The 26,348-nt window shown below is 31.7% G+C and overlaps 1 protein-coding gene across 1 annotated transcript in view; it reads right to left on the bottom strand.

Annotated features, from left to right (window-relative positions):
- LOC145306247 (toll-like receptor Tollo) overlaps positions 1 to 26,348 on the bottom strand; it is a 176,995-nt gene that overhangs the window by 37,200 nt on the left and 113,447 nt on the right. Inside the window, exons 9-11 of the mRNA XM_080148310.1 lie at positions 8,915 to 9,384; positions 8,324 to 8,561; positions 7,646 to 7,725 (exon numbers count right to left, since the gene is read on the bottom strand). Coding sequence (XP_080004436.1) covers positions 7,646 to 7,725; positions 8,324 to 8,561; positions 8,915 to 9,384 — 788 coding nt within the window. The remainder of the gene's footprint in view (positions 1 to 7,645; positions 7,726 to 8,323; positions 8,562 to 8,914; positions 9,385 to 26,348) is intronic.

Below are 26,348 nucleotides of genomic sequence, written 5' to 3'. Positions count from 1 at the left end.
AATATTCCATTAGAACTAGGCCTAACTGACTAAAGAACCAAGTCTCTGTATGTCGGCCTAAATATGCCATAAGAATCAGGCCTAGAAAACCAGGCCTTACTCAACCCAAGTAGGCCTAACTGCCTAAGGAACAAAGCCTGTGTAGGCCTAACTATACCATAATAATCAGGCCTTACTGCCTAAGGTACTCAGCCTGTGTTGGCCTACATAAAAATCAGGCCTAGAAAACCAGGCCTAATTGCCTAAGAAACTCAGCCCTCTACAAGGCCTAACTATGGCTCCTGTGAAGCATGCTTAGAAAACCAGGCCTAACTTCTTAAGAAACTCAGCCCTCTACAAGGCCTAACTGTCTAAAGAACTCAGCCCTATGTAGGCCTAACTATGGCTCCTGTGAAGCATGCTTAGAAATACAAATAGATGCAAATTAGTAAGATCAATGCAAGAAAGGAAACACACAGAATAAGAATTTGAGTGTGTTTGTTTGTGTGTGTGTGTGTGAAAGAAGGGAGGGAGGGGATATTGGGCTATTTAGTACACTAGTCCCCAAAGTTTTCGTATTTGTTGGCTTAATAACTTTGTGTACTTTTAATGAATTTTGATTGGTTGTTGCATTAAGTTGAGTGTCCAAACGTTTCAAATACAAAAAATCTTAATCTACTGAAGTGGGACTTTTGTAGATCATCATTGGGGATTTGCATCAATTTATTGACCATTGTCTTATATCCCTTTATATCCTTGGTGTGAAATATATAGAATGGGAGGCCTAACTAAACAAAACATAGTTAATTCAGCCAAAACCAACACTTTTAAGAAAACTCATACAATTTCTTTCATACAGTTTTTTTTCTTTTCTTTCCAGATATTAAAAACTTTTTTCCCTTAAAGATAAATTTTTATAATATCTAAGAAATCAGTGTTAGCATGATAATTTTTGAAATTAAGATTCATAGGACGATTGGGCACTCATCTTTTTAGGATGTTGTTATCCTTGTTAATGTTTGTGTGGCTTTTTGCAGAGAGAGATAGAGAGAGGGGACAATTGGCTATTTATTACACTAGTCCCCAAATTTTATAATAACGTTTTCTTATTCGTTGGATTAACAATTTTTGGGTTCTATTGAATTTTACTTGGTTAAGTTGAGTGTTTAAACGTTTCAACCACTAATTTCAATCTACATAAGAGGTAATTTTGTGCATCATCATTTGGGAAGTACATTAATTTATCGGCCATTGTCTTATCCCCTTAGATCCCTGGATTCACTATTATGTATGTTGTCATCCTTGTTTTAAGCATAATTTATTTCTCTTATTGTTTCAATGATGACAAGCGTGTACATGCAAATGAATCACCAGGGATCTCATAGGATAAGACAATGAACAATAAATAAATGTATATTCGCGATGATGATAAACAAAATTAACCCCTTTTGTGAATTAACAAACTTTGTATACTGATAATTTGAACCAACAAATCAAAATTTTATGAAGTAAGAAATGAAAACATTTTTCAAAACTTTTTCAGTTCAATGTCCCTTTCCCCTCGATTTTAAACATTGTATGATGATTCCTGTATCAATTAAGTATTATTCAAAAAACAGAAAACTCAATATTAGACATTTGAGAGAAGTTTAATCTATCTTCTATTGGCTTATCCCTGTCTTATATATCATTTGGTATCCATGGCACTAGCCTTTCAAAGTCAAATGTATAATTTCTTGCTGTTTAAATTAATTCTAGCAATGTTAAATATTTAATCTACTATAAGTTAACTTTAAAAGTATTAGTTTATGTCTTTACTAACGGCTTTGCTTCTTACATCTAGGGGTTAGAAAGAGCAGAAAATGGCCTAAACCATTCCAGGACTTAAAAATAAAAATTAAATAGCCTAAAACATTCCTATAACTAGAGATTGAATAAAATTGAGAGATTTATCAATTCAGCAGTAATCGAAATCTTAAGCTACAAACAAAAAACAAAAAACAAAAAAAAGGATTGAACATTATTTAGAATAAAAAATTTATGTGGCTTTGGAAATATTTTGAAATTTCATTTATATTTAGTTGATTTAGGAATTACTAAAAATATTTCTAACTATTTATGACAGGCGGAACTAATATGCCCTTTAAAAATCAACCAGATATAATCAAAGGGGGGAAAAACGTCCCAACCAGAGAGGGAGGGGACATTGGGCTGTTTTTTTACACTAGTCCCCAAAGTTTTAAAAGACCATTTTCTTATTCGTTTGCTCAACAACTTTTGGGACTTCTATTGGATTTTTATTGGTTTGTTCATTAAGTTAAGTGTCCAAATTTTTCAACCACTAATTGTATTTATAGTAGGATTAATTTTGTGTATCATCATTGGGGATGTACATAAATTATTGGCCATTGTCTTATCCCTTAAGATCTCTGCATCCAACCACACCATTTAACATTAAATATGTGATTTAATATTTTGGTGTTTGTGTGTGTGTGTGTGTGTGTGTATGTGTGTGTGACGTGTAGTCCAAAAGAGAGTAAAAACACCATCAACATAATTTATTTCCATTTTACTACAGTAACAAATTCAGAAAAAAGGGGAAAGAGAAAAACCAAAAAAAGATAGCAATATCCAAAGTAGCGAAGCAAAAAAATCACAGAGTTAAAGATCAGATGTTCAGTGTTCATAAACAAAATATATCAATAACAGAAAATCATAAAACCTTTATAATATAAATATATACTAGATGCTCAATAGTAAAAGGATTTCAGCTGTCTATCTTAAACATGGGCCGAGAAAATCACGTCTCTCCAAAACTAATTTAGACTGGCAGACATATCAAATTATAGAGTAGCTTCGCTACTAAAAAAAGGAATTGGTTTAAAAGGAGAATGGCACACTAACATTGGTTTTATGGTTCAATGACAGTATAAAAGTAACATCCTTTCCAGTATGGCTTCGAAACCGAGTCATATCCGCCGGATTAGAACCGATTCTTGTGATTGTATTATCCGCGGAAAACTGTCTTTAATCTGATGCGATAAATAACTATCCCCCCCCCCCGCCCCACCACAAAAAAAAACTTAATGATTGTCTTTTCAATTTCATTTATAAAGTTTTTTTTAACTTTACCTAATTCTTTTATTTAGAGACCACCTGTCTTGCTTGTAAAAAAAAGTATCCTTTTTTTGTAGCAAAGCTACTCTATAATTTACTTTGTCTGTCCGTTCATCAGTCAGTCCATAACGCTGTAGGGGAACAGTGATTTCCTCGGCTGCTATTTAAAATAAACCGTTGTGTTATAAATAATGATATCCCTTACAAAAAAAACAAGTAATATATAACTTACTTTGTCAGTCAGTCGTTAAAGTAATTACCAAACATTTAAACATACCATGAATGTACCACAAGAATTACTGTAGTACAGTTTACTGTTCTTTTTAAAAGCCTCGTTAATTATGGAGATTACTACCCCCAAACCTTCAAGGGGGAAGGGGAAGGGTTGTTCCTCCCCCCCCTCCCCTCAAAAATTATTAAAAAGCTTGGAGGTGCTTTCCCCCACATAAACCTATAATTGAATAATGATAATGCAATAATAAAAAAGTGAAAAATAATGATAAAAAATGCAATGTATAACAGATAATGGTTGTTTATCCCATCGTATTATAGACAACTTTCCGCGGATATTAAAAATAAAAATAATAAGATTAAAATAAGTTTGGTTAGCCCCGAGGGGCCGAGGGCCCAGGCTAACAAAACTGGTATTGATTTAATGATTTTTATTTTAAAATTCGTGGAAAATTGTCTGTAATATGATGATATACATGATTTTTCATTATGGCTGAGAACCGGTTCTAATCCAGCGGATATTAATCGGTTTCGAAGCCGTACTTGAAAAACAATAAACAGAAGTCTAATAATATTGATAGATTATTGATGAGGGGGAAAAGAAATAAACAAGGATGACAACATCCATAAGTAGCAACACACAAAATACGGTCAAACGGACAAAGTGAGTTATAGAGCAGATGTTCAGTAGTTATAACATAGAAAAGAAGCATGACCAGTAGACAGACGGAAAAAACAATGTAATTGTATATATTAAATTCGCATTTGTCATAGGAATCTTTACTGAAAGTTTAATCTGTCTATTTGCAATAGCAGCCGAGAAAACCACATTTAGCGATACAGACTGACGGACACACAAAACTTTTAGAGTAGCTTCGCTACTAAGAAAACTTTTTTTCTACATTTTTATTACGTGTTATGCAAAAGTTGAATCATAAAAAAAAGTTTTGGAAAAGAAAAAGTAGCATTAATCACCTATTCAAGAAAAAGTAACACTATATAAAAATTATGTATTAAAAAAGTTTTTTATTGTCTAATATATAGGATTTTTGTTTATTTGTTTGTGCTATAAGATCCCATATAAAATAATTGGTAAATGGAATCTTCACTAAATATTTAAGCTGTCAATCTTTAAGGACCTCTATTCTGTTTCTTATAGACGGACGATTAGAGCAAAACACTAGAGGGGGGAAGGGTTAAATAACTGTATCTCCCCCATCGAATTGGTAGCAGACGAATAAGGTCATTGAAAAAGGAAGGGAGGCAGTTATCTGTATATACATCTATACTATAGACCTGTTTATATAGGAATTATTTTTGTTCTATAAGATCTCAATAACAGTTGGAACGACTTATAATTTCAGTCAATCTTTTATAGTAGCTGAGCAATTCCAGTTTCTTACAATTGTTTCTTAAGGAAAAATGGACGAACGGACAGACATTATTTATGTAAAAAATGCTATTTTTACTTCCTTATAACAAATAATTAAACATCATAAACCAGCGTATTTACTAACAAGGATGACACAACATTAAGAGAAGCGAAGCTAAAAATATTCTTTAAAAAAGAATGTACGTCCTTCCGTAATGGATAGCTCTTATCCTTCATTTAAGCATGTTAGAATAGTCCTAACGATTTCAAACTTGATGATTTCTGTAACAGTTAGGTACGATTAAACATATTGAATTTTTAACTTGTTTGAAAACATTGGTTTAATACAATGATTCCTAGGACAACAAGGTACAAAAGTATTATTAGTTTGTCCAACCTTCTCATTTTTTTGATGTTATTTCAATTGTTATTTGACGTACGACTTCTAATTTTAGAATAGCTTTATGTTTAAATAGCAATATACAGTATATATATAGGTAATTACTAATTGCTCCTGTATTTTGCACCAGGGAGATTTTGGGATAAAGACAATGGCCAATAAATTTTTATTCTTTCCCAATGATTTTACACAATCTTACCCCTTCTGTAGATTCAAATTATTGGTTGAAACGTTTAGACACTCAACTTTATAAACTATTCAATCTAAATTCAATACAGTTCCTGAAGTTGTAAAGCCAACGGAAACTTTGGGGACTAGTGTAATAAACAGCCCAATGTCCCCTCCCTCCCTACATTGCTTCTGTATATTGTGCTTAGGACCTTTTAGCTTCCTAGTTTCAACATTTAGAAGCGTAGCAACTCTATTATTAGCTTTGTCTGAACATCTTTTAATCATTTACACAATGAATGTAAAGATTTAAATTTTTTTTTCATGCGCTTTGATCATTTTTTATCATTACTGCTTTGGTATTTTCAACATTTTCACTCAAAAACCACATTAAAATGATACAAATGTTTTTTCTCATATCCTTTTCAACAGCAAAGCTATCTGCTATTGAATAGAAGTGTCCTAGTTTTTTTAAAAAGGGGTTTGAGACTTAGTATAAGTAGTTGAAGAAACCTACAAAAGGTAAGTGTTACAGCAAAAGTTACCAGCTATTAATGGCAGAAAACCTACTGTAAAATATCTGTTTTATCTTATAAAGGAACCGTATTTTTAGGTGATTATTTGAAAGCCAAAAGGCATGTTTATATGAGATAATAAGCCTTTAAAAAGACACTCTCTACATATGGGAGCATTACCATATTGGTTTAACATTCATAATAACGTTTTCTTATTCGTTAGCTTAAAATATTTGGAGACTTTTATTAAACTTTAGTTGGTTGGTTCACTAAGGTGAATGTCCAAACATTTCTGTAATTGTTATTTACAGAAAGATTAATTTTGTGTATTATCATTTAGGATGTACATTAATTTATCGGTCATTGTCTTATCCCTTTAAATCCCTAGCATAATAACTACATAAAAATTTTAATAGGTAGTGTCCTTTTGAAGTTGTAGGTAGTTTGTTCATACTAAATATAATGGCTTTTTAGGTCAGGACTTAAAAGGATTGTCTGTTAAAAAAATCAAAATTTTAACTTTATCACCAATTAAAATTGTAGTTTATTCTTTGCTGATGGTAATTACAACATAAAAATATACTCTAATATACAGAATTTACAATGTTTTTTTTTCGTTTCAATGGTAACTATCTGTACTTGCAGAAAAACTGTAAAAAAATTTTTTTGTATGTATCTATTATATCATATTAATGACCAGTTGAATCTTATCATGTATTAGAAAAATCTTAGTTTTAAATGTAATCTTACACTACAATAAATATTGATTTAATAGTATGCAGTTCTAAAGATTTGTTAATGTGATACATGTAAGGAACCATTTTTTAAATTTCAAATCTTTTCCAAGTTCCTTATTTGTATTTTGAATACTATAGTATTAGAATTCCAATCATGAATCATGTAGTTTGTACCTACTATACGGGAGAATAGAGATAAATATCCAGTGATTTTAATCATTTGAAAACAATAAGGGGGGGGGGTGTTCTTTCTTCTCACCCCTCATTTTACCCCCATCAAATTAATAAAAAATATTATATTACTTCCCCTAAACCTTTAAAACCCATCATTTTACCCTCACCAAAAAGCGTGGACGTCCTTTATTTTACATAAAATAAATAGGTTTTAATAGCACAAAAACCTTTCTTCGCTACTAGTATGTAGAAAATGCAATATGGAAGTATCGCAAAGTGTTTTTATAATATTTATGATAATATTTTTAAAAAGCAATGTCCACTAAGTGATGACGACAACAATTGTTGTATTGGCGGGAAAACATACACCCTTTAACTTTTGGCGGGAAAACCTGTTAAATTTGACGGGAAAGATGTATTTTAGCTAGTGAAGTGAAGTTATACCATTCAATTGGCGGTAAAAGCTAAATAATTTTGGCGGGAAAACAAGATAATTTTTTTGGCGGGAAAATGTGTACACTGGGGATATATATTAAGAGATATAAGTTTTCCGGAATTGTAATGTAGGGAGTAGATTTGAAATCTGCATCAAATTTTAAGGATTTTTTATAAAATTCGTTTTTTGTATAATTCTTTATCTAAAAGCGGAAATACAAATTAAGTTAATTAATTTTGGCATCTGTGATTGGTGGATTTAAAAAATCTGCGCTCTGATTGGATGTCGTACATCATTCAACCAATTAGAGCGCAGGTAGTTTAAAATCCACCTATCCTATTGGTCAAAATTAATTAACTTAAAATGTATTTTCGCTTTTAGATAAAGAATTTTACAAAAAACGAATTTTATAAAAAATCCTTAAAATTTGATGCAGATTTCAAATCTACGCCCTACATTAAAATTCCGGAAAACTTATATCTCTTAATATATATGGTGAATGGTAAATGTTGTAACCTGTCAGGTATGGATTTAGCACTGATTGTCTTCAATTTGTTAAAGGAGATATCCAGAGTGGTAATGTTCAGCTCAGATTCCTTAATATAGGTTTTATTTTTATATTTTTAAACTTCATGTTGTTTCATAGATTCATAATGGGGGGGGGGGGGATAAATAGATGGATGAATAAACAAAAAAATAGATGAATAATAGGTTGATGAATGGGTAGAAAACCACACATAGATAGATAGATGGATAGATTGAAAAAATGATACATAGGCAAATGGATGGATAGAAAGACAAAGCCACAAATAGATAAATAGATGGATGGATAGAAACACAGAAATAGATAGATGGATGGATAGACAAAGAAATAGATAGATTGATGAATTGACAAAGAAACATATAGATGTATGTATGGATAGATAGACAAAGAGAGATAGATAGATGGATGGATAGACATAGACAAAGAGATAGATAGATAGATGGATAGAAAGCCACACAGAGATAGATAGATAGACACATGGTTATTAACAGAGATATATATGAATGGATAGATAGACAGATAGACAAAGATATAGATACATGGATGGATGATTAGTAATAGATAGATAAAAAGATAGATAGATGAGTAAAAAGATAATTACATTAATACTTAAAGAGAAATATTTTATATGCTTTTGGCCTATCCCTTACCTTATCAAAATAATTGCCAATATCCTCAATCTCATTCTTGTGGACATCCAACCAATTCAGTGAGGGTGGCAGCAGGAAGTAGTCAAACTTCTGGATCTTGTTGTCGGAGATGTTGAGGTAGCGCAGGTTCTTCAGGTCGGCAAACAGGCCGACAATGTCATTAATCTCGTTGCTGTCCAACCGCAGGGCTTGCAGCTCGGTGTTGTTGGAAAAGGCTCGCCGTTCCACACGGTTAATTCTGGATAACAGAGAGGTTTTAATAATCAGGGATCTTAATGGATAAGACAATGAATATACATCCCTAATGAAAGAAAACAAACTACCCCTTCTTAAATTAAAATGAAACCAATAGTAAGATAAAAGGATTTAAAACTTTGGTTACTAGTGGCGTTTACAGTCCAATGTCCCCTCCCTCCCTGGGTTTCAATATATGATTAAACTATTGACATTCTGTCGAGTTGCAGTTTTAAAGCTTTCGGCACCTTGGGGCTAAAAAATCAGGTTTTAATCTCATAACTTTTATTCAATATCTGCGAAAAGGTGTCTATAATGCGATATTTTTTTATGCAAAGAAAAGAGAAAATTCCTTACCTATTACCAACAAGATTAAGATGGCGCAGATTTGACAGCTTAGCAAATGTATCCACCTCGACACGGGTCAAATAATTTTCCGACAGCCGCAGCCCAGTCAGTCCCGTCAGCGTGGCAAACACATTCTTATTTATGGCAGTTATACCGTTCATGCCCACGTCCACTGACCGCAAGTTGTCCAGCCGTCCCACGGCCTCTGGAATCTCAGCCAGACTATTGTTGAACAAGATGAGATCCTCCAAGCTTGTCAGGTTTGCCATGGCGCTTGGCGCCACGCGTTCCAGCTCATTATGGCTTAAGTCAAGCGTGTGTAGCAACTGTAGGCCGCGCAGGCTAGCGGCGCCCAGGCGTTTGACAGCGTTGTTGGTCACTTTTAACGATAACAAGTTGTCGAGGCCGTTGAAGGAGTCCTCCGGGATGGTTTCCATCAGGTTGTAGGTAAGGTCCAGGATTTTCAGGTTTCTCAGATCCTGAAATAGAAAAAAATGAATTTATTGCCATAGTTTTATAAAAAATTTAGTTTTATAAAAATAGAGAAAGATATGTATAGCTAGTTGGAAAGATTGAAAGATATGTAGATAGATAGTTAGTTGATAGATAGAGAAAGAAGAGGATGGAGGAGGGAAAGAAAGGGAGACATACATGGTATTAATACAGGAGAGAGACCCGAATATAGAGCAGCATTACAGAGCTAAGGACAGGCAGACAGACACAATTAACATTTATATTTATTAGAGTGGTTTTATGCCATTTATAGTTCCTAAGGTCTAAAAACGCAGCCGCTACTATACTATATAGACGAATTAACAAATTACTTGAAAGTTACTTATTAAGATACTTAAACGCTATCAGGCATTGATAAGAAATCCATACATTTACTTTATAAAGAAAGTAATAAGTATCATTTAAAATAAATGAAATGATTAAATTCGCTACAACCCTGGTATCTATAGGGATAAGACAATGGCCGAAAAATTGATGTGTATCCCCAATGATGATACACAAAATTACACCTTCTGTAGAAATTAGTGGTTGAAATTTTTGGAAACTTAACTAAATGAACCAACTGATCAGAATTCAAAGGTTGTTAGGCCAACGAATAAGAAAACGTTATTGTAAAACTTTGGGGACTAGTGTAATAAACAGCCCAATGTCCCCTCCCTCCCTGGCTATAACCAGGGTCTCTATATACGTAGGAGAAATAGCCTAAAACCATCCCTTTACTAATTTATATTAGAGAATTGTTTATTCCCATTACGCTTGAATAAATTAATATTCAGAATATAAACCCCTGCCCCAAACTTTCAATATAACCAGGTATCCTAAGGGATAAGACAATGAACGACAATTTGATATACATCCCCAATTATAATAAACTCTACTATCTACCCCTTTTGTAGATAAATCTTATTGGTTGAAACGTTTTAAATCAAAATTCAGTATGAGTACCCAAAATTTTGTATATAAAGTGGCTATAAAATTTTGGGTACTAGTGTAATGTCCCAACGCCCCCTCCCTCCCTGAATATAATAATCTTGATATCTCCCTACTTCCTTGTGCTAATTAGAAGCACTTAGTATAAAGTTTGGGGGTGCAATCACTTCCCCATAAATAAGGGGAGGGGACAAAGAGTCTCAAAATAAAGGTGACGTCATAAAAATAAGTGACGAGGAGAGGAGAAGTGGGAAAGAAAACCCCTAATAGAGACGGATTATCCCAGATTTTTATGACGTTACACGGCTGATTTTTAGAGGCACTTTGTCCCCTCCCATAAATATGTATCACAAATGGATGTAGAATGTGGGAAATTTTGTAGTCAATTTAGGCTGCTTTTATTGGTCAGTAGAAGGAGAGGGGGTTGGGTGTATCGTTATTTTAGCAAGTTGCAAGTACTAATTTATTAGAGTATATAAAAATCTGGTGCAACATCTAAGTAATAATATATAGACTATATCACATTATCTAATTATTAGAATAGCATATTATTACAACAGTAAAAGTTTCGCCTTACCCCTTTGCTTCTTTCTCATTATTATCACCCCTTTTAATACATTTGCAATTATAAAACACTACGCAAATTTAATGATTTGCGAAAATTATTGCACACCAGTAAAGATTATTTGATAAACCTTTAACCCTTCTTATAGTGGCTTTAATTGGTTCAGGATATTTGTAAATTATATGTTACTTAAAATCTCTATAACTGCGATAACTAGAAATTTTTGATTTAAAAGAACTTATTTTCCAGTACGGTTTCGAAACCAATTAATACCCGCTGGCTTAGAACCAGTTTTCAGCTTTACTTAAAAATCATTTATAGCATTGTATTAATACTAGTTTTGTTAGCCCCAGCCTTCGGTCTCTCGAGGCTAACAAAAACTATTTTAATTTCATAATTTTTCATTTAATATCCACGGAAAGCTGTCAATAATACGATGCAATAAATAACTATTACCCTCCATAGAAAAAACTGTAAATTACTAAAATTGCGTAAATCGATGTGCCCTATAAAAAATCTACAAAATCGACGAATGCTGTTGAGACTTTGGCTCTAGTTATCTATAAGAGCATTAAGCTTTGATAACAATTTATCAACCAACAAAAATCTAGGGATTTGATTGTAGGTAAATGGAAATTAAATTGACATTCCAAATGAAATTTCTGTCTTTTGTAGCACATAGGGAGTAATATAGTAAGGGTTTTTGTTTGAAGCAAAAGTTCTCCCCAACGGATAGAAATATGTAGTTTATTTTTATAATTTAATGGTTTTAGGCTATTTTGCTGAAACAAATAACCTAAATGCTTTGTATAGTTTTAATATTATATAAATCATCAAATCTTATAAATATACATAAATTTTTGACCATAAGTAATTATATTTTTATCATTAATGTTCAGGTTTTTTGGCAAAGTTATTCATTTTTCTATCTTGATATCTTGAAAAATTATGGACTTAAAATTTTTGATACTAAAATAACCGTCAAATTACGTAAAACCATGATCAAAACATTAAAAAAATTAAATAATTCTTTATCAAAACTGAACTATTTAGCTTATTATCTTAAGATAGAAGAACGGGCTTATAAAACTTTGGGTACCAGAGTAATTTACAGTCCCCTTCTTGGAAAGGGTAAGAATTATAAATGAGAGGAATATAAATGGTTAGCGTTCACGACCGCATAGTGTTTCTTTTTCGCAAAAAGACAAAATAGTAAATAAATTTTCAGGGGATAAAATGGTGGAGGGGGGGGGGGGTGACGGGGGGCGTAAAATTAGCTGTTTTAATAATTTGCGGTTCTGATGGTTAGAAAATGTGCGGAGATGTAAGCGCACCAGATTAAATGAAGTTTCGACATGAAATGTTCAATTTGGCCTGTCAATGCCCTACGCTCAAATATTAAATTTATTATTACTTGGATGTTGCACCAGATTTTCATTAATCTGATAAAGTAAAACTTGTAGCTGGCCAGAATAATTATTCCCTCCATACACCTCCTTTCACCCATTCCCTTCCCTCCTACTAAATGAACGAAATGACGACAATTTTTTCCCTGTCATAATATCCACGTACATTCTACATCCAATGTCTTCGCTCAAATAGACGTTTAGATATTAGAAATATACATCATCAAAGATTTTATATCAAAGTAGAGGTTTCATGAATCTAGCGGCTGCACATCTAGAATATAGAGGCCATTCATGGAAGTAAGATGAAATAGCCTAAAACATTAATGGGAACTATGAGAATCAACCCACAAAAGAAAACTCAATCGGTTCAGTGGTTAGCGAAATCTTACTAGACAAACAAAAATATGACAATATATATAACATTGTAATATAGAAAAATGTTTGAAAAATTGCCTTTAAGAAACATTTAACAAATATTTTACTTTAAAAACTTATCTTATTGAAATACTTTGAACATTACGAGTATTCATTATATCTATCAGTCAGTTAAATAAGAAATAAAACTTTAAATTACTTAGATACATTTAAACCCTTTCTAAAGGTTTTAAACTTATTGAAAAGTTGAGTTTTTATGAAATTTTCCCTTCCATATGTAAATTCTAGCAACTAGAGGAGGGATAAAAGGCAGTAAAATAGCCTAAAACCATCTAAATATAAAATAGTCTTAAACAATCTGAAGTAAGGTTATGTAAAGCTTTCCTATAATTGGAGAACTCAATCGGTTCAGTGGTTCAGAGATCTGAATGGACAAACAAAAAAAAACCTTACTACATTATACAATAAAATAAAATAGGAGGCTTTAACAGAGAGAGGGGACAAAGAACTGTTTATTACACTAGTCTCCAAAGTTTTATAATAACGAATTGCTTATTCGTTGGCTTAACAATTTTGGGGACTTTTGATTGGTTGATTCATTAAGTTGAGTGTTTGAACGCTTCAACCACTAATTTTAATCTACAGGTGGGATAATTTTGTGTATCATCATTTGGGATGTACATAAATTTATCGGCCATTATCTTATCCCCTTAGATCCGTGGGGTTTTGAGTATTCTAATAACAAAATTCTAGTATGTAAGATTGGACTTACCCCATCCCCCTCCACCCCCCTACCCATAATTTGAAGTAAAATTGATAAATTTCTTGGTATTATCTCATAAAATTGTATATATCAAGTGGTGATACAAAAAAACATAAAAATGTACAAAACAAGAACATTATAAACACTGAACCAATTAGGTTCTCTTTTTTTAGGGAAGCTATATGTATGTCCCAGGATGGTTTTAGGCTGTTTTACCTTTAAAAATAAGCCATGGGATGGCTTTAGGCTAGTATGAAATCCCTTCCTTTTTATTTGAATACCGAGCCCCCTAGATGCTAGGGACGCAGCTACTAGAATCAACAAAATATAAGTACTTTTTAGGAAATTACTTCAATTTCATCTTATTTGAATATTTGTAGCCCCTTCCCCCGCAGAATGCAAGCATCAAGTGGTTCTCATGCATTTAAAATCAAATACATTGAACAACCATTCAAATTCGAAAATTTAGAAAAAAGCAAAAAATTTAAGGAGAAATTTGAAGAAAAAAAATTACATCTTCAAAACCACTTTGCCAACCATTTTTCGACCTGTCAAATTGAACTATTTTCTTACTTATCAGTAACAATTATGGATATTGTAATTTATAAAATAGTTTATGCCTTTAGCAGCTTCAAGTTGTTTATCTAAATCTACCAAAGTAGAAATTTTGTTTTAAAATACTGATTTTAAATAATAGGTATAATGTATGAACGATAATCACTTTGAAAGGCGACAAGAGCCTATTCACATACCTATTACTAAATGTGCAATTACATCCGTATATTATTACATCAGAAAAAAAGCTGTTTATTACACTAGGCCCCAAAGTTTTAAAATAACATTTTCTTATTTGTTGGCTTAACAACCTTGAGGACTTTAATGAATTTTAATTGGTTGGTTTATTAAGTTAAGTGTTCAAACGTTTCAATCATCAATTTTAATTTTATGAAGGGGTTATTTTGTGTATAATCATTGGGGATGTACATAAAATTATCTGCCATTGTCTTATCCTTTTTAATCCCTGAACAAAGTAACAGGATGTATGTCTATAAGGCGACGTCCGTGTATTATTACTTCCATTAACATTAATATTGTCCATTTATTACATTCATTATTACATCAGAATAAAATAGCAAAATAGACATAATCCTTATATAAAAGTAACAGGATGTCTGTCTGTCTGTTTGTCTGTAATTTAAAATCTCGCTAATCTCAGAACTGATATGATTCTCCTTGCAGCGAAGCTTCTTATAGGTATAGGGAAGGATTATACCTATTTTGGGAAGAGAGTACCTCCACCAATAGCGCTCCTTGAAAACTACCCCCTCCAAATAAATCAAAGGGGTATTATTAGTATGGTTCTCCATTGGTGGAAATTGATGAACACCGTCCTATTATACATGGATAACTGTTTAAATATTGATTTTATACTTTCAAGTATCTTACAAATGTTTTCTTATGGCTTTCATTGGTTGAGACGCAGCATTTTTATAACTATGGTTATACGTCAGTCTGTCAGTAAACGTTATTCCTATTGCTACGCTACTTCTAGGCATATTTTAAACTAGTAAACTTAATAGTTATTTAGTATAGTATTAAAGACAATTTGCCACAGATAGTAAAGTGAAAAATTAAAATAATTTCAGTTTTGTTAGCCTATAATTAATCCTATCAATCTTATTTAATTTTTGGGGAAAATTTTCTGTAATACGATTCATGCTTTTTCAGTATAGCTCAGAACCGGTTTTGATTTAGCAGAAATAAATCGAATTCAGGGCCATATTGGAATACTGCTTTAAAATTTAGAAAATTTTCTTTAAAGTGAATAAGTCAATCATCAATCCTTATATGTAGTAAGTAATGTGTGAGGAAGGGGACATTGGGCTGTTTATTACATTAGTCCCCAAAGTTTTGTGATAACGTTTTCATAAATTTTGATTTGATAATTCAAGTTTAGTGTCAAAACATTTAAGCTACTAACTAAATAAGGGAAAGTTTTGTGTATTATCATTGTGGATGTACATCAATTTATCGGCCATTGTCTTATCCCTTTAGTTCCCTGAGGTATGTTACATAAAAGGTTATTTCTAAGTTGGTAATTTAAAAGGGCCTTCTCAATAAATGTTTAAAGTATATTAAACAAGGTTGATAACATCAATAAAAGCGAAGCTTGACAGTAGAAATAATTAAACAGTGTAATAAAAGATAACAACGTTATTTAGAAAAAAAATGATTTAAATCTTTAAACAAATTGCTAAAATACAGGATATATTTGATTGAAATGTGCTTTGTTAAAAATATTGGGCCTTACTGTTAGAGGAATCACCACTTTATAAATAAGCTATCTGTTTGGGATAGACACACCGTATTATATACAAAAATCTGACATTCCAAAACTTTTAAAAATTAAGTTAATAAGATCAAAGTTCGGAGTTTGTCTTTAAGTAATTTAAGCAATCGAATATATGTAGGCATATTAGGCAATAGGCATGATATTGATGTATGTGTGTGCTTGAGTGTGTGTGAGTGTGTGTGTGTGTGTGTGTGTGTGTGAGTGTGTGCGTATGCGTGTGCATGTGTATGTATGTGTGTGTGTGTGTGTGTATGTGTAGTGTAATGACAATTTGCCCTAAGAGAAATCTTTTGAATATCAATGGTTTCGGCCGCCACGTTGGTCCTTTATGTTCTGGGGAGGGAGGGGACATTTGGGCTGTTCATTACACTAGTCCCCAAAGTTTTTTAATAACGTTTTCTTATTTATTGGCTTAACAACTTTGAATTTTGATTGGATGCTTAATTAAGTTAAGTGTCCAAACATTACAACCACTAATTGTAATCTACAGAAGGGATAATTTTGTGTAAGATCTTTGGGGATGTTAATCAATTTATTGGCCATTGTCTTATCTCTTTAGATCCCTGCGAAATACCTCTGTTAAAACTAAAAACTTTCTGTAGAAATATAAGTTTATGTCGCTATATAATATTAAATAAAAGTGGTCATAGCTGACATATTATCGACATAGTAATATTCTAATGTCATTATGACTCCTCAATGATGATAAACAAAATTATACCTTATGTAGATTAAAATTAAACACTAATAGTTTGGAACCAATTAACCAAAATTTTAAAAAAAGTACCCAAATTTTTATCCAACGAATACGACTTTGGGTACCAATGTAAAGTCTTCAAATTGCTCCTTTGATAAGATACAAAGCAGGCCTATCGTATATAAGTCGGCGCGTATTGAATCAAGAATTTTGGGGGCGAAAGTTATATCTTCGATTATAAGGCTAAGAGTGTGCGTTCAATTTCACATACAATTACAATAACAAGTGTACCGCAAAACCAAGAGATCTAAAAGGATAAGATGATGGCAAATAAATTTATATACATCCAAATGATGACACACAAAATTACCCCTTCTGTTGATTAAAATTAGTGGTTGAAACGTTTGAACACTCAACTTAATGAATCAAAATTCACAAAGGCCTTAAAGTTATTAAGCTAACAAATAAGAAAACGTTATCAAAAAACTTTGGGAACTAGTGTAATAAGCAGACCATTGTCCCATCTCTTTTTGCTAATTTAAATTACAAAAAATGCGACATTGAATGCACACTATATAGAATAAGTGTGTGAATGTATGTATATAATTTTTGATGTATTATAGGTGATAATTGGCCGCTATTGTCAATATTATTATGTATGCCTTTGTTATTATAATTTCATTGATATTTCTATTTAGCTAATTATATAGTGGAGGCGCCTCTAGCATCTAAGGGTTCTGTTTTTAATAGGTAGAAAAACAGCCTTAAACCATGTATCATAGGTGATAATTGGCTAGTATTGTCAATAGTATTATGTATGCCTTTGTTTTTATAATTTCATTTAACTGATTATTTAGTGGCGGCGCCTCTAGCGTCTAGAGGCTCTGTATTTTTTGGGGCACAAAAATAGCCTAAAACAATCCCAAAAAAAGTTAATTCGTTATAGTGTTATCCTCCTATTACATTAAGTGGTAAGTTTTTCGACAGCTACAAAATAGATTCTCTTTTTTAGGTAAGCTTCACATATGTCCTGTGATGGTTTTAGGATATCTTATTTTCAAATTTAAATCTTTAGATAGTTTTAGGCTATTTTTAAGCTTTTAAAAATTTTAAAATATGTAATTTTCTCAAAAAATAAAACCAATCAATTTCCTTTAAAACTTGTCGATCATGACAATTCATAAAAACCAAAAATATTTTAGCCCAAGGCCTTTTATTACTTCAATCGAAGCATTACTACATGTAGAGTCTGTCTTATCTTTAGTATAGACATGTTAGAATAGTCCTATTCACATTAAAACTTGTAAGAGGATTCCTTGAGACAATTAGGAATTATTAGGGCATTCTATAATTTTTGATTTTTTTAGCTTCACTTCTATGTTTGTTGTCATCCCTGTTAAAAAGTAGATACAAAAATGCTTCCTTTAAAACTTTTTTCCCATCAAATAATTTGGTATTTTTTTATTTAAAAAAGCTTTTAGGAAGCGATATTAAATCCGAAAAAAAATATTGAGTTTTCGACTTAACAGCCACTTGAATTAAAAAAAACTTCTTTAAATGTTAAAAATATACATCTTAGAAAAGACAATTTAGGTTTTCTCACGATAAAATAACGCCAAACCTCATTTAATATAAAAATAAACCATTTTTTCTCTCAACCCTATGATTTAAGACTTAGTTTTTTTTATAGATTAATTTTATCATCCCCCCCCCCCTAAATGTTCTCATCCCTTTCCCCCCATATCATTATCACTTACCCCTTTTGGCTATATAGATAAGAGAGCTAATCTACATAGATTGAATATAGACGGGTAATTATTTCTTTATATTAGGGATCTAAAGGGATAAGACAATGACCGATAAATTGATATTCATCCCCAATATTGATAAACAAAATTACACTTCTGTAGATTAAAATTAGTGGATGATGCCTTTGAATCAACCAATCAAAAGTCCAGAAAGTTGTTGAGCTAACAAATAAATAAACAAATAATTAAAACTTTGGGGACTAGTGTGATAAACAGCACAATGTCCCATCTCTCTCTCTCTACTGTTTTATAGTATAAAACCTTAATTTTGAAAAAGGACAAAAGGAAAAAAATTGCTGGTTTTAAGCCATTCTAACAGTTATGAAACTCTATTATGTGTATGGCCAAAAGTTTAATAATAATCATGATATAGTATAGCTCCAATTTTTTGGGATATCCAAAAAACTCGCAGATTTTTTATCTTATTATAAAAAGTAGTAAGGTTTTTTGTCTGAAGCATAGGTACGATTTCCATGACTCCATTATAAGGAAGAGTCTCATTAGGTTATTTAATTTTAGAGGGTTTTAGGCTTTTTTTTTCTGCTATTTCTAAACCCTTTAAATACAGAGTCCCTAGATGTGTTAGAAATGTCTTTTTTGACTTGAATTTTGTGTTAATTACTATGACAACATGCTATTTCACAACATGGCTTTTTGGGGTTATATTGTTTGGACACCTATATCAAGAAAAATGAGACCAATTAACATATTATAATAGAAAAATATTTTTGCTCTGGCCCGGATATTTATAGGGGAATGGATAAACAATACGTGGATAAATTGACAGGTTGCTTTTATGGACCTCATTTATTGGTCAGTTTTTTCATCCAGTAGAAGGGGAGGTGATGTAGTAGCGTTATTTTAGCCAGCTGCAAGTGTCACTTTATTAGAGTACATGAAAATCTGGTGCAACATCCAAGTAATAATATATCGATTTTTATAGGCTACGGACGGGCCACCCCCCTGGCAAATTGTTATCTGAGGCTTTTCTATAATTAGGGTCGGTCCGTCCTTACGTCCGTCCGAGGTAGATAGCTTTTTTTTGTTAATTTAGGCATGTTAGAATTGTCCTATCGATTTCAAACTTTGCACGGTGATTCCTGTAGTAGTTAGGTACGATTTAGAAATCGTAGCAACTCTATAATCATTACCAGAATGTCCGTACGTCCATTTTTTACGGTTTGTCAGTATTTCAAAGAACCAAGTTATCTTCAGGAATAAGACTATACACAATAAATTGATGCACGTACTAACAAGATTAACAAAATCGGAAGATGAAAATCATTGGTTTTCAAAATTTATTTATAGAACCAATGTTTTTAAGCCCACGAATAAGATAACATTGTTTTAATACTTTGATCACTAGTATATTAACAGTCCAATGACCCTTCCATCCTTCAAATAACAAAATCGTTCTTGTTTAACTATTAAGTTCGTTAAATTGAAAAACCAATGTAAACATTCTTTTTATTGGGAGTCATAGACAGATGGACAAACAATAGATTAAAATGTAATATCATTAACAACAAAAAAAACAAGGATGGCAACATTCATATGTGGAGAAGCTCTTGAATGAAAAAATTAGAACAGCAAAGTAAATGAAAGGGAATGGGGTATATAACAGACAGACAGACAGACATAGTAAGTAATGATACTAATATTAACACAAAATACCATCCTAAATAAATTTATACTATACGATCTTAAATGGCAGCTGAGAAATTAACGTTTCCCACATACTATTTCTAACAGACAGACGGAAAGACAAACGAACATTGCAAAATATAAAGAAGTTTCGCTTCTAAAAACTATCAACGTTCGCCAAATGCTCAAAATTCCGAAAACTAAATTAAAGTATCAACAATCCAAAAAACTATAGATAAATTACATGATGTGAAAAAAATGCCCAAAAAAGGCATCTGGGATTTAGGTCCTAAAAAAGTCTGCAAATTCTAGGTAATCATTAATGTAGTTTCTTATGTTCTTTAAAGAATCCCCCTCCCTTCTCAAAAATCATACAAGGATGACAACATCCATAAGTAGCTTTAAAACTTGGCGGTCGGACAAAGCTAGCTAGATAATAGATGATTATTGCTTAAATTACTGGATTCTATCTTTCAAAGCACCCTAGAAAATCAAGTATCCACCAAAATGCCACTATCAAACATACCTACGGACAAACATAATAAAGTATAGAGTAGCTTCGCTACTATATATTATCATCCTATAATGTTTTATGGTCCCTTTCTAACAAAAATTTTCCCTTAAAAGCATAAATTAGACATACTTATAAATTTTAAAACTGCTTCAATACAGGATCTTAAAGGATAAGACAATGGATGGTAATTTGATGTATATTCCCAATGATGATATACAAAATTACCCCTTCTGTGGATTAAAACACTCAACTTGTTGAACCAACCAATCAATATTTAACATAAGTACCCAATGTTTTATAGCCAACATGTAAGAAAACTTTGGGTACTAGTGTAACCAACAACCTTAATGTCCCCTCCCTCCCTGGGGCCAATCTAAGTATAAATATAAATCAAGAAATTAGAAAGGGGGGGGGGTTGTAAATAACAGGGTGGTCCATTGTAAAATAAAATGAATACTTCCACTTTGGATTTTTTCAGGGAGGGAGAGGACATTGGAATGTAAATTACAGAGGTACCCAAAGTTTTATAAACACGATATTTTTGTTAATCACATCACTTTAAAGTTCAATGTCTTATCCCTTAAGATCCCTGAAAATGTTCAAAGATTGAGAGATTTCATGGTAATAACTGCCAATATATACTTTGAAATTTAACAACTATTTTTTAAAGCTAGGGGCTAGGCCAATGAAAAGCTACTTTGTAAAGGAGAACCATATCGGTTCAGTGGTTAATGAGATTTCTGTTACTCATTATTTTCTTTTAAAAATGACCTCTTTTAAAAACTAATCTATTTTGTTATCAAACAAAAATGTTTTATGAGTCAAAATAGTTTAACAATCCGGCTTTTTCTAGGAATTGGCGCATTTTTTGATAGTGAAAAATTCTAGATCTTTTCATGGGCGAATAAATAAATTTTTTTATGATTCTGAAGGTATAAGACAATGGACGATAAATTGATAATCAAACCCTATTATGATAAACAAAATAACATTTTCTCTAGATTCAAATAATTTAAATGGAGAAAGCAGAAATTTGGGAGAAAAATAGTTTTTTTCTTCAAGTTGTATATCCTTGTATTTTCAAATTAAATGGATTTATTTTGAATACATTTTTATTCGATTGTAAAGACTTTTTTGGCACATCACTGCTGTGTGGAGGTTTTTTAAAGACATTAAAGGGTGCCGATATCTTTTCATAAATGCCAAAAGACGCTTTTTTAGAACGGATAGGGATAGATAATACAAGAAAAAATAAAAGTTCAATGAAAGATTTACTCTATTGAAAATCCAAAAGGGAGGGGGGGAGGGGGAAATTGGACTGTAAATTACACTGGTACCCAACGCTGTTTAACCAAGTTATTTTGGGTTATTTTATCAAATATTGATTGGTTGGTTCAAAAACATTATCAGGAAATTATTTTTAGAACACTTAGCAACATAAAATATTTCTTCAATCGCCGAGAAAAAGGTAACTTTATACCGTGAAGACAAAATTTTAGATGGTGTCCCTTTAAAAACTACAGATAAGATAAAATAGCAAACTGTCCCTTCCAACTTTATGTTCTTTTAACTCTAAAGAGCGAATTAAGCTTTAGCAGGGTGGGAGTGCACATTGGATTGTAAAGTATACTTGTAATCTTAAAAACTTTGGGTACATTTATTCAATTTAAATTTAAAATAAATCATCATTCTAAATCTTTCTAAACTTCTGTTGAATCTAAGTGTTTATAGCTTAAACAAAAAATTATTTTTTTTGTTACATTTTGAAAACTTCAAAATTTATTTGGAGGTCTTTTTTTACAATAAACCCCTCTGACTAAAGTAATCAGGCTGTATTCAACTAAAAATATCCTTAAAAATGGGATTATTTCGACATCTGTACATTTTTGAAGAATCATGGAATTTGTTTTTTTCTAGTTCTTTTATGACATTTAAACTTCATTGGAAGTCAAATATGATTACTAATACTTTTCAAGGGCCTTTCCTAAAATAAGAATCTTTAAAAGTTTGATATTTTTTTCAAATGCTGACTAAAAAAAGATTTAAAGCATGTTAAAATTAATTTTAGTAGAGTATTTTTACGGCCCTTGTTATTAAAATCCTTTATATTGATGTTGAATCACTTATTACAGTAAAAATTATTAGTTGGACTGTTTAGACACTGCTGAAATGAACCAACCAATCTAAATTAGCACTTTTTAAGCCAACACGAATGAAAAGGCATGTTTATAAAACTTTGGGTACTAGTGATATTTAAAATCAAATGTCCCCTCCCTCCCTGTATAATAACTATACACAAGGGTATTGATAATCCACTTTCAAAATAGAGGATTTTACGGCCCTAGTTAAAGCATGTGAAATGTTAGATTAAAATACACCAAATACCAAATTCCAAAAGCTACAGCCTTTTTTAACACAGGAAATGGCTTTATAGATTTTTACAAATTTTAGAGTCTTACAAAAAATATAAATTCAATCAAAATTAGGAGGGGTGGTTCTTTGAGGGTTGAAATAACCTCTTCCAAAATGTTGAAGAAGTGGCTTAACCATTAAGAGAACTCAATCATAGCTGGAACTTTCAGAACAGACAAACAGACATACATCCTACTTATATTAGGTTTTTGCTATAAATAAAAAAATATTTTTTTTGTATCACATCACAAAAAAATGTGTTTTAAAGGTTTCTCATTGTAATCTAAAATTAGATGTCTTTTTGATTCTTTTGGATCATTTGATTTTCAAAAAAAATCAAAAAACTGCTGGATTAGGAACAGTCCTCAGCTTTACTAAAAAATTTTATTATAACTTTTCATCTTTCTATCCGCGGAAAGCTGTCTATAAAACGATGTGATAAATAACAATTCTCGTCCCTAATATTTACTTTTTACTGTTCTTTTATCTGCAATTGATCTTTCCTTGTATTCATAAGCTTAATGAATGATACATATTTCCATGGAGGGAGTTTACATTATTACACTAGTCCCCAAAGTTTTATAATATCCTTTTCTTATTCGTCGGCTCATCAATTTTGGGGACTTTAGTTGAATTTTGAATGGTTGTTTCATTAAGTTAGATGTCCAAATGTTTCAACCACTAATTGTAATTTTGTGTATCATCATTGGGGATGTACATCAAATTATCGGCCATTGTCTTATCCTTTTAGATCCCTGCATATTTTCATCTTGAGAATGCCTATCCCTGTAGAAATAAAACACGTAGGCACTAACAAGGGGCGTACTGAATTTTATCCCCATACGCGGAACAGAGTCAGGTATCTTAAGGGATAAGACAATCGAATATAAATTAATATATATTCGCAAAGTGATATATTTTCCCCTTTTTGTAGATTCAAATTATTGGTTGAAAAGTTTAAACATTACAACCAACTCATTAAAATTCAAAGTTTCTGAGCCAAAAAATAAGATCACGTGGCTATACTACTTTGGGTGCGAGTGTAAATTACAGTCCAATGTACCCTCCCTCACACCCTGAAACAGAATCATTCTTTTTAAACCAACTTATTTGGTAACAATTCAATGTTACATAATTTTAGTGGATAGGGGCAGACATTCAACGATTCAAATTGATATTAATATTTTTTTTGTGTGTGTGTGTTTTACACCCCCTCCCCCCTTATATATAAATAGGGTCAGTCTGGTCGTCCGCCGGAATAATAACAGATTTTCTGGGAGGGAGTCGACATTGGGCTGTTTATTACACTAGTCCCCAAAGTTTTAAAATTACGTTTTCTAATTTCTTGGCTTAATTACTTAGGGGAATTTTAATGACTTTTTATTGGTTGGTTCATTAAGTTGAGTGTTAAAACATTTCAACCACTAATTGTTATCTACAGATGAAGTAATATTGTGTATAATCATTGGGAATTTACATTAATTTATTGGTCCATTGTCTTATCCCTTTAGTTTCCTGACAAAAATGTCATATACAGTGATTTATTGACAATACCTTCCAATGTTAATACATGTTCCTGTCCCCAAATAATGCTCAGAACATACAGACAAACGTTATGCATATGAAAAGGTGTTTATTTGAATATTATACAATACTACAATGTTGCTTCTTGTATTTCTTATTTTTGAATGGCAACATTTCTGTGCGATTTGAATACAAAAAACAAGTTCGATGTTATTGTTTCCTGGCTTATAACGATTACAGCATGAATTCTAAAGCAAGAAAATTTTAGCTGTACAAAGATCCTTTTTGGTTGGTGGAAAACTTGGAGGAAACTAGTTTTTTTCTTTAGGAGCAACATTACAGAGCAAAATATGTCACTGGTAGCTAGAAATTAATATTATATTAACTTTCATTGTCCTCTCCCTCCTGGACCATATACTCAAAAAATACTCAATAACCCTATAAACAAATCTCCAATTATAAGTGCTAGGCAGCCGCCGTTTATACTTTTAGGTAGTTTGCGATTTATCCTCGGCTCAAAGCTGGTTGATGCGCAGCTGCCAAACCCAGCTATGGAATGCTTAATGGTTCCAAAAAGGTGGAGGTTTTTTTTATAGCTAAGCCAGTTTATATAGGTTACACATTTTCAATGCTTTGATTAATGTCAGACATTTAAACCAAATTTACTGCAAGCGTTTTTGGTCACATAGTTGAAGGGGCATAATAGTTATATGTCGAATTGTATGATTACAGCTTTCCGCGGTTATTAAATTGAAAAACAATAAGAATAATATCAGTTTTGTTAGACCCATTGGGCCGAAAGCATAAGCTAACGAAACTGGTATAAATAAAATGATTTTTATTTTATCATTTGTAAAAATTGTCTGTAATACTATACGATACATGATATTTCAGTATCTTATGTTGCATATATTAGGAAATTTCATTTTTTAAATTATCTAGTCTTCAAAAGTACATGGCAAAAAATGATGAAAACTTTGAAATTGGTCTAAATTCAAAACTCCCCAAAGTTGTAGCCTTAAAAAGACCCCTTTTACTTAACCAAAAGAGGTTGTAGGTAAAAAAGGCTTATAATACAAATTTAGAATCATCTTCCAAACTATTGAACTAAAATACCTTCTACTAAAGGTTTGTAAATAAACAGGTTTACTGATAATACATGTCAATTATTTGTTAAGAATTTACAAAAAGCATCTGTATGTATATATGAATGTCTAGAAGTCCACTAAGATCTTATAAACGGCTAAGTTTTCAGCTATTTAGAAACGTAGCAAGAATTCAATTATGAAATGTTCGTACGTCCTTCCGTACTATATAAAGATGGAATATACACTAGTAAACATACCTAAAATGTTAAATATAAACATTAAATAAGTTATTTTACAAAAAAAAAGGTAAAAAATTTCATTTATAAATAAAAAGAACTATTAATTTCCAACTTTTTACTATAAAAACCTTTCTTAACCCAACCTATTATGGACAAAGACAAGGGTAAAAACATGCATAAAGATCGCTTTACAATATGAATGAGGGTAATGGGGTCAAAAAGAGTTTGAGGGGGGTGGATATCCACATTTTTCATGCCTCATCAGGTAAGTTAGCTATATGCCCTGTTTATTCAAAAGCTTTGTGTTAACATTAAATATCTTGTTTCATTATATCTTTATTTTGTATCGACTTAATGGTTTTCCAGTATGGCTTCGAAACCGATTAATATCCGCTGGATTAGAACCGGTTCTCAGCCATACTTAAAAAATCATGTAAAACATCGAAAAACAATTTTCCACGCATAATAAAATAAAAATCCTAAAATTGATGCCAGTTTTGTAAGCCCGGACCTTCGGCCCCTCATGGCTAATAATTCTGGTTTTAATCTTATAGTTTTTTTATCTTAATATCCGCGGAAATCTATCTAATATACGATGCGATAAATAAC

The sequence above is a fragment of the Acartia tonsa genome, chromosome 14 (assembly GCF_053477335.1).
Source record: "Acartia tonsa isolate MP-2025a chromosome 14, ASM5347733v1, whole genome shotgun sequence".
NCBI classification, from domain to species: Eukaryota; Metazoa; Arthropoda; class Copepoda; order Calanoida; family Acartiidae; genus Acartia; species Acartia tonsa.
The sequence above is the reverse complement of the archived record's forward strand: the minus strand, read 5'-3'. Positions and strand labels throughout refer to the sequence as shown.